The sequence below is a fragment of the Electrophorus electricus genome, chromosome 12 (assembly GCF_013358815.1).
Source record: "Electrophorus electricus isolate fEleEle1 chromosome 12, fEleEle1.pri, whole genome shotgun sequence".
NCBI classification, from domain to species: Eukaryota; Metazoa; Chordata; class Actinopteri; order Gymnotiformes; family Gymnotidae; genus Electrophorus; species Electrophorus electricus.
Window position 1 is genome coordinate 15,068,062 of NC_049546.1, and position 17,101 is coordinate 15,085,162.

General features: G+C 42.9%; 1 protein-coding gene across 6 annotated transcripts in view; it reads left to right on the forward strand.

Annotated features, from left to right (window-relative positions):
* Positions 1-16,395, forward strand: part of mid2 (midline 2) — an 84,677-nt gene extending 68,282 nt beyond the window's left edge. For all 6 annotated transcript variants that reach the window (XM_035531943.1, XM_035531947.1, XM_035531948.1 and 3 more), the window contains 5 exons: positions 250-377; positions 527-670; positions 6,145-6,306; positions 12,895-13,102; positions 13,494-16,395. In XM_035531943.1, coding sequence (XP_035387836.1) covers positions 250-377; positions 527-670; positions 6,145-6,306; positions 12,895-13,102; positions 13,494-13,896 — 1,045 coding nt within the window. In that variant the 3' untranslated portion in view covers positions 13,897-16,395. The remainder of the gene's footprint in view (positions 1-249; positions 378-526; positions 671-6,144; positions 6,307-12,894; positions 13,103-13,493) is intronic.
* The last annotated feature ends 706 nt before the right edge of the window (positions 16,396-17,101 follow it).

Here is a 17,101-nt window from a genome sequence, read left to right on the forward strand (position 1 = left end):
TATTGTCTGCTTTTGTTTTGTTTTTGTTTTTTTAACTTGTCCATATCTTCACACACACACACACACACACACACACCACTGATCATGACTAATTTATGGTCAGTAGTGTAAGTTGTTCTAATTGTGCTCTCAGACAGTCCCCCAACATGGCTATCATAATGAAAGCACATGCTAAATAAAGCACACTGGAGGAGCCTGTGAGTGTGTACTTCTCGGCCACGCTGCATACCTCTCTCCCTCTCTCGCCAGGGTTGCCATGGCCACCGCCTCCTCGCAAGTTCTCATCCCAGATGTCAATCTGAACGAGGCCTTTGACAATTTTGCCCTCGATTTCTCCCGAGAGAAGAAGATCCTGGAGGGGTTAGATTACCTAACAGGTAAGTGATGAGCACATGAGTTACTCAAGTTACTCAAGAGGGAGGGGCTACCATTGAACAAATCCTTCACAAGTTCAGTCTCTTGTGGCTTTAGTTGAACTGAGATGATTACTTGGGTTATTTTCACTGTTGATCTCGATGCTTTGTAGCTCCTAACCCACCATCCATACGAGAAGAGCTGTGCACGGCCTCCCACGACACCATTACTGTACACTGGACCTCTGAGGATGAGTTCAGTGTCACGTCGTATGAGCTCCAGTACACCATCTACACGGGCCAGACCAACTTCATCAGTGAGTGCTGCATTTAGCGCACAGCACCTCGCACCCTTTTCTGTGTGTACTTTCTCCGCCTACTCTGTCTTTATCTGCACTGTACCAGTAGAACAGGTATTGCGGTCACTGTCTAAAATTAGAAATGTGAGGCACTACTGGCAGCAATGTGCAGTATAGGATAAGATTATGCTTTGTGTAAGTTGGAGTCCAGTGGAGCACTTTCTCTGTCTGCATGCCATTATGTAACAGAGCTTCAAGTAAGGCCTGCTTACCAGAGGGATAATAGCTGACACATTCACCTTACCGGCTTCTGAAATGCACTTGACTCCCAATAAAAGATTTATAACCGCCTACGTGCTGGACCTTCTGCTGTACCTTTCATTAATGTGCAAAGAGACAAGGTCCTGCTGGAGGGGATGAAAGCAGTGACATTTTCACACTTTATCTGCTTGGGATCTTGGCAGAAGGAGCTGCTCTGTGTGAGCTAAAGAAAGTGATAACTGCAGTTAGACCAGGAAGAGAGTGCTGGAGTGGCACTCGAACAGCACCATGGGCTCTTTATCTCTTTTTCTCTCTCTCTCTCAACACACACACTGCCTCCCTCTCTGTCTTATGTCTGACATTGTGCCCCTGTCCCCTTTTTTGTTTTTCTCTCTCTCTCTCTCTCTCTCTCTCTCTCCTTCCCTCTCCCTCCTTCTCTCTCTGCTGGAATGAGCCTTAGTCATCTTGTTACAGTGGTACAGAAACGGGATATCTTACAGCCTTTGATAGCCTGTGAACCGGGGAGCACCACCACTGCTACTACAGCATCCACAGAGAATATGTACGAAAAGCCGGAGAAATGGAGAGCAAGGCTTTCCTCATAGACTGATAACTTTTTCTATTGCTCTGCGAACGCGAGTGCTCAAGTTGAGTCATGGGCTGGTTATCATTTCCCCTACTCCAAAATAGAAGCCCTTCACATTTCTTTAGCTTTTGCTTGGTTTCTATGCTGATACCTTCCAGTTAGAAGCCCCTTGCTGCAGATAGGCCATGACTGTTTTATCATCAAGCAAGTTAAAACTGATATCCATGTTCATAGCTCACACTTCGCATTTAATGCTTGTAGATATTGTATTCTCTTAAGCTGAATGCTTTTGCAGTATCACTTAATTTGATGCTCTCAAGTACATTATATTCTGAATTGGCTTCCGAGGAATAGTTACCAAGTAATTCGAAAATACTGAGCAGCGCAGGCTGGCTTGTCTTGCCGATTGGTTGTAATCACATACATTGTATTGGTAAAAAAAATTTGATACCACTAGAGCTCTATTGTGCTCATTACCTTCTTTGTCTTCACCTCTTAAAAATTTATATAACTAAAACAAAGCTTTCCAATACTTCTGTGTCATACTCCCAGCTTATGCCATGCAAAATAGCTATAGATGTGCCTTGTCCTTGTGTTCACCTCCTGTATATGCAATTACACATTTGGCACAGTCACAAAGACGCCCCTTGGAGGCTAATTAAAAAGAGCTCTGAAGGTAGCCATCTCCGCCAGACCTCGAACAAATAAGTTGTAAGTGGGGAACGGCATCCTCCTGCTCCTTGTTAAGGGCCTGCACCGTTCCAGCTGTCTGGTTGGCCCCGGTGTGGGAAGACCCAGGTACTGCTGCTGATTTGGGTTCATCCTCCGTTGAAGGGAAGGCGATGTCTGGCACTGTTTAGTGATCCGTACTGGAACACTAACCCATGCAGCCAGCCTAAAGGCACTGCCTAAGTCTACAGGACCACTCAGGCCTGACTTATCTGTCCTAACCCAGGGAAACCTTTGTGCATCACCCAGAAAGGCTGTGCAGAGTGTAAAGGGCTGGATGAGGTGTGGTCAAGCGCATGCACCAGCTACAGCAGGGTGACTCCACCAGCACTTTGATGCGTGGAGGGGTCACATAGAAAGAGCAGTCCTGGTGTGCTTGTCTGTTATCAGGGTAAAATAAGGAACTGAAATGGGAGATATTCTTAGGTGGGAGTGTACAGTTAAATCACACCGGCACTAGAGCAATCAGTGAGATCAGCATGTAGCTCGGCACTGACTCGTGCCTTAGGTTTAATCATGCTTCTTGTTTTGACCTCTTAGAATGTGGCTTGTCATCCACTCTTCACTGTGCTTTAGTGGAGTCAATTGTACTGCTATCTTTGGTAAAACGAGAGAATATATACAGTGATGAATTAACCCCTGCAGATCTGAACACTGTAGGAGTTGCATCAGCACTGGGAATTGGCTTGGAACAAGTTTAATAAACTGTGCCATTTCCCTGCCTTTTTTCCTGCTGATTTCTGGTGTTGCACATCACATCCATGATGTCATTCCTTGCAACATGTGTTAGTCTAATAATAAATATGAGTAAGACATAGCAATAGGAATATTAATGGAAATACTGACAGTGTCTCTGTTTTGGTAGTCCTGATTGTACACTTCTTGGAGTCCTTTCAGAGACAAAGATGTTATTTGTTAATGCTGACACATTTGTGGGGGGGAGAATGAATTGTTCACTGTGCAGTGATGTTTGAGAAGAGTAGCATTCACGACCATTACCAAAGATTTAACTACAATGTTAATCTCTTCATCCAGTCATGTGCAGTATTTAGGCTTGTAGAAGGAAATGCCATCAAAAATCTCTGGCACATGACACATTTCATGTATCAGGGCTGTGTGTCTGAAGTAGAGCAGAAGCCTGCTTCACAAATCATTTCCTCTCATATGCTAATTATTCATCTCTCTGTGTGCAGCAGGTCTGTCAGAGCCCAGTTACACTAGAATAAATTTCGTGCCTCCAGCTTTCAATAAAACTGACTGGTTTTTTCATGGAAAACACTAACAAGTGTTGCACAAGATGGATATTTTTTTCTAAAAAGCATTGCACTCATTCTTGTGGCCTCAAACAGCTTTGGGTAGTGTAGTGTATTAATTAGCTATTCATCAGTGTGTTTCCTCCATGTCTTTTCTTCATTAAATATTAATTTGTGTAATATGTCAAACGTGTACCAGATGTTTGTCAATAAAATGAAATGTATAATCTTCCTAATAACAGAATCAGAAATGTTTCATTCTTATATTTGACCACACATCACCAGGATAATAAACGCAGCACATGCGGGGTTTTTTTGAGTGAATTTGAGGGACATCTTAAATTCAACACCCAGTCCTCATTCTTATCACCATTACTTTTCAAAATAAGCTTATGCCTATGGAAAGTAAGAATTCATTTTACTGACGAGATGCGTTATACGTTCAACTATATTGCAAGAGGGCATCTGTGAACAATAAATGAAAACAGCTCCTTATGTTATCTTTGATTTCATTTCAAACAACTTTGATGTTTAACTCTGTAAATTAATACATTGCTTTTATCTTGTATTTAGTGAGTGGGTCACTTACCTTTTTAAATTAAACAAGCTTTAATTTGATACTTGTAATTTTCTAAAATTATACAATTATTACAACTCCTAACATATGCTGCTTGTGTTTTTGCTTGTGTCATTTGAAAGCATGATACACACGCAAGTGTGTACACATGATCAGGATTTTACCACCTCCGCCTCATTTTGATGAAGGAAAAACCCTGTAGAAGTGCTCCAGGAGGGTCTCTGGATGACCGTCAGTGTATTGCTGTGCTCATGAAGTAATCATACCTGTTCGAAGTCAGCGCAGCCTGCAGGGAGCCTTCTCCTGGCATACCTGCAACACCACTGTCCACAGTCTGTCAACACTTGCTGCTTTGTATTAGTGATATTGCTAAGCTGGGTTTTGGAGGAATGCAGCTGAGAATGGGAAGAGAATGGAGGCATTGGGGCTATTGCCACCACCTATGATGTAAGCTTTTTTTGTGATACAGGGTCTGACTCTGTTCACTTATGCGTGTGGAAAAACACAATGCAAGTATTTGCATGCAAGCACATCATGATGACCCTTCCATGTATAGACACTGGCCTAGGTGCATGTGGATTCGAATGAAAGTATATCCACACTCAAGAACACACACACACACACACTACAACACACATACAAGCACACAGTTGCAGCATCAAAGGCAGTGTTGGAGTCACCGACAGGGGTGGGAGCAGTTCTCATATGTTGCCTCATTTTACTTCACCCTTTTATCTGTCCCCAGACACAAACACACACACACACACACACTCAAAGACTCTGGGAGGACTGTTTGTGCTGTCGGCTTTCCTTACAGTGCTACATGCGCTCTCGTGTTTCTCTTTGAAGTCTCTTTTCAAAACAACACACAGAAATATCAATAATATAAACCTCATGCTTTATCCATATTATTTTATCATTAATTAAAAACTACATATAGTACTCAATAATACCAGTAATCAAATACATTTGTTATTTGCAATGAAGGATATTTTTTATTTTCTAATTTTTTGGGTTTGTGTCTCCGTGTTCATTAAGAAAAGAGTTGATAAACTTTTAGCAACAATTGTGAATTTTTCTAATCAGTTCATTAATTTATTTAGTTTATCAGTTCATATATTTACTTAAAGAACATTTGGCTCTGATTATCCTGTTGTCCTGATTCTCTTCAGTTATTTTTTTGCTAAGTTTACAGCGGGTATCACTGTTTACCATTTGTTAACTATTGTTGACAATTGTTTCTTTTGGAAAATTGTACAGAAGAGTCTGCTCAGATAGATGGCTGAGATGATGGTTGAGTCAAGGTGCCCCTTTGTTGTATCTGTACAGATGACAAGCTGTGTCTGTGTAAACTTAGCTGTGTGGTCTAAGTTTAGAAATTTGACACATTTAATTTCAATGGCTTTGAAAGTGAGCGTGCTAGTCTCCTTGGCTACTATATTGTGATTATTCAATGGAAGGCAAGTTTTTATGTAGCACATACATGAATCGCAGTGCCAGAACACCCATGGTGTGTATTTGTATTTTGTGTGTTTTCTGGAGATGCATTGTAGAACTCCTCTCAGTAAGTGTGTGTACGTGTGTGTGTGTACGTGTGTGTGTGTAAAGCTCTGTTCGCCTGAGGCACTCATCCCAGAAACCCACCGGGACCGATCCATATATCCACAATACATCTGTGATAAACAGTCACAGGTTAAACAGCAATAACCCTGTCAGAAAAGATGGGCATCTTTTTGTTTTTTTCCTGTGAAACACACAATTCTTGCTGCATATATCACTCACTACAAGTGCAATACTGTGTGTGTGTGTGTGTGTGTGTGTGTGTGTGTGTGTGTGTGTGTGTGTGTACCAGCTAAATGATTACAATTGTAAGGTGTCTACCTACTACAAAATATCAGGATTGTCCATCTTTTATGTCTGCTAAATGTGCCAGAACATAACCTACAAATACTGAATCTAAGTGTAATGTTCAGAGTTAGGAATGAATGATCAGATGCTGTTTGAGATGCTGCATTTTACTGTTGTAACCCATGCTGCATCACTCTCCCTCTTGCTCTTTGTCTCGCTCCCTTCCTCCCTTTTGTAGGTCTCTATAACTCAGTGGATAGTTGGATGATCGTGCCCAACATCAAGCAGAACCATTACACGGTGCACGGCCTACAGAGTGGCACCCGCTACATCTTCTTTGTCAAGGCCATCAACCAGGCAGGCAGTCGCAATAGTGAGCCGGCACGCCTCAAGACCAACAGTGAGTCACCCCTCAGCCACAGGGCGCAAAACTGTCTTAGCCAATGAACAAAACATCTTAGCCAATGAGCAGCTAAGAGGTAATACAGTAGTGTTAACCCACACAAGCCTTAGGCTACATTCACACAGCAGGGAAAAGTGTCTCAAATAAGGTCTTTTTCTTCATAAATATTTTTTACTTCATATGTGTTTTGTTGTTTTCATTGAAGCACAATTCATGTTTGGACACTTTCATTATGTGGTACTGAAATCCCATACGCAGCAGTGCACCTCAGTTTGAACAGACAGATCAGAATTCGCATGACTTGCATTGATGCAGCTTGTCATTCGTCATAATTTTGTGCAGCCAGGAAGGAAAGATGGACAGCATTTGGTGGAGGATATCGATGCACAAACAAAATTAGAAGACGCTTATCGCAACTGCTCCATGTTCAAAGAAAGAAATGACCCAATGAAAGAAATGACCCAATGTGGCCATAGGAGAATTTGCTGCATTGTCATTAAAATCTTGGCTGTCTTTCACCCCCTCGTCCTCATGATGATTTGTTTCTTAATTTAAACCTGGCCTCCCATGCAGATTAGCATGAGCTTTAACTTTAGGCTAGTGACTTTTACTATTGACTCCATTTTGAGTAAATGTTTGTTGAATCTCGTGTCTATATAGGGAATTGAGCCCCCACCCCACCCTCCCCAAGAGTCCTGGAAATGCAATCAATTTGTTATGCACTAGCCACTTGCTTGCCTGCTTTGCCTGCTTTATCACTGTGCCATCAATGGCAGCTGTGCATAATAATAATGGCATCATTAATAGTTCGTGTGCGTGCGTGCATGTGCGCGTGTGTGTGTGTGTGTGTGCATGTGCATGGTCACACTTGGTACTTACATTGTCACACTTCACATTAGCTTCTCTAGCCCAGATCTCAATCATGTTATAACCACTTGTGTGCAGCGCACTGGCTAACACCAGTCAAATGGATTACTGTATCACAGACTTTACGCCACCCTCAGGGGGGTGAAATCCAGGCTATCTGGAAGCAGCAGTTAAGGCTTCATCCTCCCATCTTCCTCTCCATTTCTCTCTGCCTGAGTTATCACTCCCAAGAAACTCGGTGGCTATGAACCTCCCTCCCTCCCTCTCTCTCTCTCTCTCTCTCGCTCTCTCTCTCTCTCTCTCTCTCGCTCTCTCTCTCTCTCTCGCTCTCTCTCTCTCGCTCTCTCTCTCTCTCTCTCCCTCTCTCCCTCTCCCCTACTGACTGGTACTCTTCTCTTTCTCTGTCCTGGCCCTCTCTGATACATTCTCTCTCTCCCTTTCCTGTCATGCCTTCTCAGGATATTCAGTGTTCATCCTTCTTTTTCTTTACCTTGCTTCCTTTTTGTCCCTAAAAGTGTCATGTTCAGTCAGCACCTCTGATTCTCTGCTTCAGTGAGAACTGTTGCCATAGCACGCTACATCAGTAGGGGAGTTGGGTGCACCCTCCGAGAGCTGTAATGAACCGCAGCATCGTCACCCACGCTGCGTTGTGATGAAGCCAGTGGTACCATGTTGTACCTGGAATGTTGTTCAAGCAGTAAAGCCCTGCAATCTAGATAAGACTCAGGTGCTGGAGTCCTCATCAGCTCCAGAGCCTCTGCACACACATGCCATTCATTTTCTGCCTGGTGAAAGACAGTCAGCATGGCACCGTTTGGCCAGGGATTTTGGATGCAGTGCACAGGTTGGATTGGCATAGGGGGTAAAATGTGTTGAATTGCAACTGGTTTTCCTGGCTGGCAGCATTTATGGCAAGGGCATACATTAATTGGTGCAGCAACAAAGTCCTGCTGTAGGTATCAGAGCAGACATCAGCTCAGAAGGTGCATGAGAATGGGTGTGTGCCAGAAATGCTGCCCCCTAGTAGGTGCAGGCATGACCGATTGTCTGGTCATGCCTGCCTATCCCCAGCTGTGCCTCCTGTGTCATGTGAATATGTGCAAATTTCTCATTTGTTTGGTTGCTTGCTTCACACACACACACACACACACACACACAGCCCCAATGGCTGCTATTTAAAGCCATTTATATAAGCTCTTCCTGTTTGATTGAGAGATTGAGAGTGAGTGGAGTCTGAAAACGAGCTTGCACTCAAACTCTTATTCCCAGTCAGCCTCTTTCATTTTCTCACTCACTCACTCACTCACTCACTCACTCACTCACTCACACACACACACACACACACACACACACACACACACACACTCTCTCACTCTCTTCCTGTTACTCTCTTGTGTTGCGGCTACGATCTCCCACCTGTAATTAGCCAGAAGCAGAGCTGCTGGCAACTACGGCTTTGAAGTGGCACCCTCCACCGAGTAAGCCATGCATGTGTAGCACGTGCAAATGTGGCACGCTTCCCTGTCAGCACTGACTCCATTTCTCTTTACAGTGCCATAAACCCACCCCACACACACGTTACAGACAGAGCTAGGGCTAACATGACACCATGCCTTAAGAGCAGCGAGCCTGTGAAAGGAAAATGGCGAAAGTCTTTTTGCAAGCATGTGCTACTGGAATCAAAGGTTGGTACAAGCAGCTCGAATGTGGTAATGGGGTCACACAGAGAGGCCAAACCATGGACTGTAAGGCAGGCAGGACCAGAAGGACAGGTGCATTGTGCAGGTCCAGTACACCCTCAGTACACATCACATTTCCAGCAAACTCACTGGAGAAATCTGCTTACCTTCTCCATTCTGCTCTCTTTCATGAAGAGCGGTCTGCTCTGGGGACTCTCAAAGGCAGGAAATCTGCTAGCTGCCTTTAGATATGCTGTGAAAATGTTTTCTATGTTTGAGAGTGCAAGCCACAGATGAGTCCCAGTTTTGGTCCATTCTGAAAATATACAGGGTATGTTTTTCTGTTCAACTATGTGCACTGCAAAAGAATAATTTCAGTTTATTTGTGGTTCAATTGTGGACATTACGTAAATAATTAGTGTTAACTTGATATTATATTCAATAGAGCCTGATTTAGGTTTTTTTTTTTTCTTTTTTTTTTTTTTTTTTTTCTTTTTTTTTCTTTTTTTTTTTTTTTTTTTTTTTTTTTTTTTCTTTTTTTTCTTTTTTTTTTTTTAACAACCAGTGTTCAACCACTCAGCAGGATGAGGTGTCAAAACCCAAACACAATCACAAAGAGTAGCAACACCTGCTTTATCACTACCACATTACAAAATCTATAGTGTGTGTGTGTGTGTGTGTGTGTGTGTGTGTGTGTTTTATAGGTTGGCCCTTGCACTGTTTAATCAGCAACACCAAGGCTGCTGATTGAATATAAAACTGATATGAGAAATATCACTTGGCACTTCACCCGTAGGGTAGCCATGTTTACTTGTTGTTAAAAGGTCCATGAAAAATATTTACTTATCCAGCATGCCACGGATGTCCCTGGAATAGGCTGCAGCCCCCCTGCCCCACCCCTTTTCCCACTTGCACTCATCCTTGCCCCCCCAAACCCCATTCTTTTTGTGTGTCCCCCACCCCCACACCACTCACCATTTTGCCCCATCCCCACACCCATACTCACCCTGTCCCCACTCACCATTATTCTCACAATCCCATAAACTAGTCAACTTTACAGATCATACTGAAAATAGCAAAATGTTTAGCACGTCAGTGACATTTCTAAGGTTTCAGTATTTTACAGCAGTTGTAAAAAACCTTGAAGCCGTTTTGTTAGTCAGCAAGTGTGATTTTCACTTCAGATCTACCACATCTGAATTATATAGTTGATTGCCAAAAGAGATCATTTTGATATGTTTAAGTCTAATTAGAAGAGAATTGAAAAACAAAGCTAAGGGCTGAGGAGATCAACAACAGCATGTAGCTTTCTGTTACATGTTTTGAGAAAACAGGTTTTCCTAAGTTCTTTTTCTGCACAAAAAATGTTGGTATTTTCCTTTTAATGTATAAAATCATATCTCATTCCACTTAATGTAATTATCATGTTTTGTCAGCAGATGTTTGGTTTTGCATCTGATGGCAGCTGCAATCCAATTAAAGCATTCACTTAATGTTTCTTAATTAGAGAAAACATGCATAGGTGAGTCGAATACTTAATGCCAAGGTGCTAAAACTAACCTTGTCCCCATTACATGGCTGGCTGTGACCGCAGGATTTCACTTACAAAGCAGGCATGCTTCCTGAATGCTTGCCACCACCTACTCACAGTGCTCCCTCCACAGGAATAGAGCCCACCAGAATTACTGAAGTCAGATTAGATGGAGCAAAAATAGAAAATACTCTAATGTCACGGAGTCTTGCTTGTGTAGGAGCAGAATGGCGAAGGAAAATCTTCTTTGACTTAAGCAATGCTTATGTTTTCGCCATGAGCATTTCCTCGCTGTATGCCCCCAGACATAGCAACGCTATGCCCTTTCTCGGTTTACAGTGGAGCACGCCCACATTGTCTGCTGTTGTCCAGCATGGTGCACTGCGGCTGGGCGCGCTGCTCTGCACACTCGTATTCTCACCTTCCTTTTGTCTTAAAGGTGTTGACTCACCATAATGGGCACCATAATTCTTGTTTCGCTGTGTTCACACATACAGTGGCACATCATATGTGTCTGCGTGTGTGTGTGTTTGTGTGTGTGTGTGTGCACATGTGTTTTCTCCTGCTGCCTCTCAGAGGCACTCCTCAAAGCTGCATTCTCAATGATAAGCAGTTCAAAGATGAGGACACGCTAATAGAATTGACTGAGCAGCACGTAGCCGGGTGGCTGCAGGAATCTGCATTTTGGGAATGGGTGGGGGCAGCTGATTGTTTTGCTGAATTGTTTTGCATTACTTTAGGAATGGGAGAATTGGCTTTTGGTCAGCCTTAAGCTCCCCTCACACTTCTCAAGAGAGAAGAATATCCTCGTCCTCGTCCTCTTGCTCACTGTTTCTCCTCTTCAATGTTTCTCCTCTTCACTGCAGGGAATGCACCACTACAGCACAAGGACAGTCACAAGACTAGGTGTTTCTCTAACACCTGTAAATAAATTCATATATAAAAATTATATGAAGGAATGTCCACAGTTGTGGCCAAAAGTTTTGAGACTGACACAAATTTTGGTTTTCACAAAGTTTACTGCCTCAGTTTTTTTAGATCATTTTGGCAGATGTTTATATGGTATTGTGAGCTACAGTCATAAGCATTTTTTAAAAATTTTTTATTGACAAATACATCCAGTTTAAGCAAAGACTTAATATGTACAGTGTTGACCCTTCTTTTTAGAGGATGTTTTGATACCACTCCTTATTCATGTGTTCTTAGGCAGGATTTTGAGCAAACCCACTCCCTTGGGTGGGAAGCAACCCCACACATGAATGGTCTCAGGATGCCTCACTGTTGGTATGATACAGTACTCATGGTAGCGCTCCCCTTTTCTTCTCCGGACAATCATTTGTCCAGATGTCCCAAACAGTCTGAAGGGGGCTTCATCAGAGAACATAACTTTACCCCAGTCCTGTGCAGTCTAATCCCTTTACTTCCTGCAGAATGTTGGTCTGTCCATGATGTTTTTTTCGGAGAGAAGTGGCTTCTTTCTGACCTTCTTGACACCAAACATCCTCCAGATGCACTCTCACCTGCCTTCTGCCATTCCTGAGCAAGCTCTGCACTGGTGGTGACCCAATCCCATAGCTGCATCCTCTTTAGGAGATGGTCTTGTCCCTTTCTTGACTTTCTTGGGCATCCTGAAGCCTTCTTCACTGCACTTGAACCTCCTTGAAGTTCTTCATGATTCGATAAATGGTTGATTTAGGTGCTATCTTACAAGCAGCAATGAACTTGGCTGTGAAGCCCCTTTTTATGCAATGCAATGATGACTGCCCGTGTTTCCTTGGAGGTAACTATGGTTAACAGAAAACTTGAAGCACCACCACCCTTTTAAAGCAACCAATCTGCTCATCTAATCAGCATGACAGAGAGTAATATCAGCTGTCTTTTCCTCATTAACTAATGAGGAAACGAGCTAACAAGAATATCACTGAAATGATGTTAGCAGGCCATTTTGTGGCAGGGCTGAAATGCAGTGACTGGAGTGCAGTAATTTTTGTGATTCAAGTTAATTTTCATGGCAAGGAATGACTTTGTAATTAATTGCAATTCATCTGATCACGCTTCAAAATCTAGAGTTAATGCAAATTACCACCATAAAAACTGAAGCAGCAAAGTTTGTAAATGCCAAAGTTTGTGTTAATGTGCTTTGGTCATGACTGTATTATAACCAGGTCATAATGTTTTTCCAGTTGTGTGGAATGTGATGTTTTGTTATTCTTCAAATTTGCATGAATAACAGAAAATCCATGTTCTAAATTTAACATGTATGTTTGAGGCCTGTGGTTCCTAGTCCTGGTCCTGGTATATCTTATCCTGCATATTTCATTGTTTTCTGCTCTGCTGCAGCTATTTTGAACTCATACAGAGCTGGTCTGTGTGTGCATGGATGCATAGGTCAAAACCAGCTTTGAGAACTGCTGCCCCAGTCTTCGTCTCTGTTCCCACATTAATGCTGTAGGGGGTGTTCACATTGGTGCTGTAGAGGGGAGTTCACCTCGCAATTCTCCTCCCCAGGCCAGCCTTTCAAGCTAGACCCGAAGACGGCCCATAAGAAGCTGCGCCTGTCCAATGACTGCCTGACCATGGAGAAGGATGAGAGCTCTCTGAAGAAGAGCCACACTCCGGAACGCTTCAGCGGCACAGGCTCCTATGGCGCCGCTGGCAACGTCTTCATCGACAGCGGCTGCCATTATTGGGAGGTGCTGCTGGGAGCCTCCACGTGGTGAGTAGTGAGCCAACTGCTGACAGCAGTGGCGCAGGACCGTGGCTCATGCAGCCCCTTCCTTAAACATACACTGGCCTTGGTTACATTTAGTAACAGCTGTGTAAGTTACATATTGTTGTGAATTAGTATTTGCATGGAAGTGCTTCACTTGCTTTTTCCCAGCCTGATACAAAGGTTGTAACAGGTAAATAACACACCCACATTTCAGCCACAGCTGAGTCTCAACCCACACATCGGTTGTGTGTGCTATTGTATTTGCAAGTAGCCACAGAGATGTACTTTCTTGTGAATAGCTTTTACAGTATAATTCAACTACCCAACTATTAGACAAGTACAGAAGTCTTCTGGTTATTTTTGTGTTGCACAGAGCACTGTTTCCCTCCCACAGGTATGCAGTGGGTGTTGCTTACAAGTCTGCCCCAAAGAACGAGTGGAACGGCAAGAACTCGTCGTCGTGGGTGTTCTCGCGTTGCAACAGCAACTTCCTGGCGCGGCACAATGGCAAGGAGGTGCTGGTGGAGGCGTCGCTGCAGCTGCGTCGTCTGGGTGTGCTGCTGGACTACGACAACAACGCACTGTCTTTCTACGATGCCATGAGCTCACAGCACCTGCACACGTTTGACGTCTCCTTCCTGCTGCCCGTGGCCCCCACCTTCATGATCTGGAACAAGTCGGTGATGATCCTCTCCGGCCTGCCCGTGCCCGACTTCGTGGACTGCCCCGAGCAGCAGGAAGTCGGGTGCCGGCAGCAGGAATCTCCATATGGCTCCACTTTGAAGGGCTGCAACTAAAATGTCACCCCCACAAAACCCCTCCTACACATCAACATAGACAAACACTCCCCTGGAACACTCTGCAGCTGGGGGCTGGCAGTCTCTTTCTTCCTCCCTCCACCTCCTCTCCCTCTATTCAGACCTACTGCTGGCTCTCATTTTTGTTCGATAGGATGCGATAGGTGGAGCTTGGCTTGAAGAATGTGCTTAGTTGGCTTTAAGATTGTAGTTGCAGACATTTGAGCTTGGTGACTAGTAGTCATGGGTTATGAGATCCCTGTTGACAGCAGTTGAGAGGGGATTTAAACATGTAAATTATTTATGATGATTTTTTTTTATTGTATCCATAAAAGCACTTTCTAGATTAAACATAGTGCCCTTGGGTATAAAAAGACTTGATTCAGAACAGGGCGGGACATCCTTTGGATAGAATATAGTGGATTTATCTTCTATAGAAAAAAGGATATGGTGTTTCTACTGAGGTTAACATTTACTATCTGATGAAGCTACTTTTTCCTATTCAGGGAGAACAAGGTGATCCTTTATTTTATTTTTTTTGCATTTTGTCTAGGCATTTATAGCATGGTATGTATTTCCTCTGTGATTTGTTCCCACTCTATTGGTTTCAGGTTTTGTTTTTGTGAAAAGCATGATGGTCTCACTGGTGATTTTTGACTTGTATCTATACTGATCCATGTAGTATTTTTACTGGAAAACAGACCCCATCTATGGATGTTTTCTTGCCATTCACACTCATGCCGATTCATAAGGGCATTGTAGGTGAGCGGAAATCTTTAAAGGACTATTTTAGAACACATTGTGCACTTTTTCAGTTTTGGATTCATTTGAACCAGATGAAAGGAGGTTCAGATTATTGCGATACTCGTAACTCAGCAGATCAATAGAATGCTATGTTTTCACATCATGGTTTTTAACATTTTGTGATTCACTTTCTGAAAATCATACAAAACGAATGTGGCAGTGTTATTTTCTCTAAAACCTCAACTGCCCTGATTTATTTATTTCATTCCTGTCTTGAGTTCATGCCTCATGTATGTTCTTCCTCAGTATGTTCAGGGAGGAATCAGCAGGCGTGATGTAGACAATCACTTGTACTAAAGTGGCGAGAAGAAGACAAACAAAGGGTTGTGTAGCAAGACGACGTATATTTGCAATAGTTCATTACACTTGACGTCCTTCGTGGAGCAGAAGTGTGCATCCTTCTGAACACTGTCCAGGCCGGAGAGCAGCCGTGCTGCTGAGGGCACTGTCCTGCTGCAGCTCCAGACCCGTCACTGGCGTCTCTCCCCTTCACTTTCTGATCCTGTGTCCCCTTGGCCAAATATGCGCCATTTCCCTGCTCTTTTAAGCTTTTTCTTTTGTACTGAAACCCCAAACCATGCTTCCGAATGATTGGACCAGCACAACTATGACAAAGACCTTTTCAGTCCATCAAGGTTCAGCAAGGTTATGTCAGGGGGCTGCTTTCTTGTGAAGAGCAGTTTCTGTGAGGTGTCACTCATATCAGAAAGACACAGAGGATGCTGATGTAGAAACCTGTGGAAATGGAAAGTTGTTAGTCTCCATTGTCACAAGAATGCCTAGAGCCCACTTCTGTATTCCAAACCTAGTCTCTCACGTTCTCTCTCTCTCTCTCTCTCTCTCTCTCTCTCTCCCTCTCTCCCTCTCTCTCTCATATAATATAATTTTTTTTTTTTTTTTTTTTGAAGGGCTCAGCCAGCTTTCAGCTGACCTACATATCATATTATAATAATGCCAGCTGAAAAATAAAGATGGAATGGTGGATTATACACTTTGGAAAGCAACAGACCAGTCCATTTTGAACATTACGATCTTTAACATGGCCGAAAAATCTGTGTGAACGTATTTGACTTTCTCAGTAAACACAACAGAGTAACATTTCCAGAGCCATTAGGTGTGAGAGAATTAAAAGCAATGCTTTTTCAAAATGACTCAGTCTTGGTGAGGGTTGTTGACCTCTGGGTGACAGTTGTTGACCTCTGAGTTTAACAGGTTCAATCCGTTTGGTCAAGTGCGCTTCACAGGGACCTAGAATTCCATTCGGACCCAGCTGGGACCACTTCCTCCAGTGCTCTGTGCTGTTTTATACAAGACATGTTCATGGAGAATGTCCAGCATTGATGTCACTGATAGATCTGTGATACTGCACATCAGGTTTACAATTTTTTGTGCATTTCTCTACGCTTAATATAACAGACTAATGAATTATTTACATTTCCATTGTTCAGTGAATATTTTTTACATCTCAAGTAAAGAAAAAAATTATTACAACCCGTCTTTATTAGATGATCAGACACTAGTGCATTCATCATAATGCTTCTGTTTCAATAAATCTATTAATTTTAGAAAGAAAAGAATGTAAATCATAGGGGGAAATATATATTATATAAAACTGTCTAATATTAATATTCTCATATATATGAGAATTATTGTTATTTATGTGAGCCGAAGTCCAATTAAAAGTCTTATCCTGAACGGCTGTGAAATGATGTTCACTTTTGTTGCCCTGCCCTTGCATTGGTACTTTCCCTACACACGGATTGTTTCACAGGAAGAGGACGCTAGTAATGCGAGGCATGTGTGCCCCCAAGACTGCAGACCCTGAGAGGCCAGAGAGGAGCCTGCTGCTTTGGCAAAGTGTGGAGTGCCCAGAGACAGGAGAAGGGACATTTCCCCTGCTCCTCAGCTGTCATGCTTGGCACAGGACACAGGGAACATATAGGCCACTCCAGCAACACAGAAACAGAACCCCCTGAAGTCAAGTCTCACAGTAAGATAATAGAGGATGGGTTGGAAAACTCTCAGGGACATGCTAGATGGAGAAATTGAACCACTAGATCCATATCGGATTCAATATCAAATCTATATTAAACTGTAGAAATGAATTTAGGGGACTTAACCCCTGTTGCACTGCACATTGTTTCTGTAAACTAACGATATTTGGTAAAAGCTGGAGAAGGCCAAAGAGTGCAACTTATTAATTAGAAGAACTCAAAAACTGTTAATAATTCATATTTATGCTTGTGTTCAATTCTCCTTCATTCTACAGTAAATACCAGTGTGGCTAAATTCTAAAACCCGTTGGTATGCGATTTCTTTCAGTAGCTATTCAGAACTGTTTTCTTTCACCATGCACTGGTGCAGTCACAGCAGTGACTGATTATGGTGTTCCTCAATGATG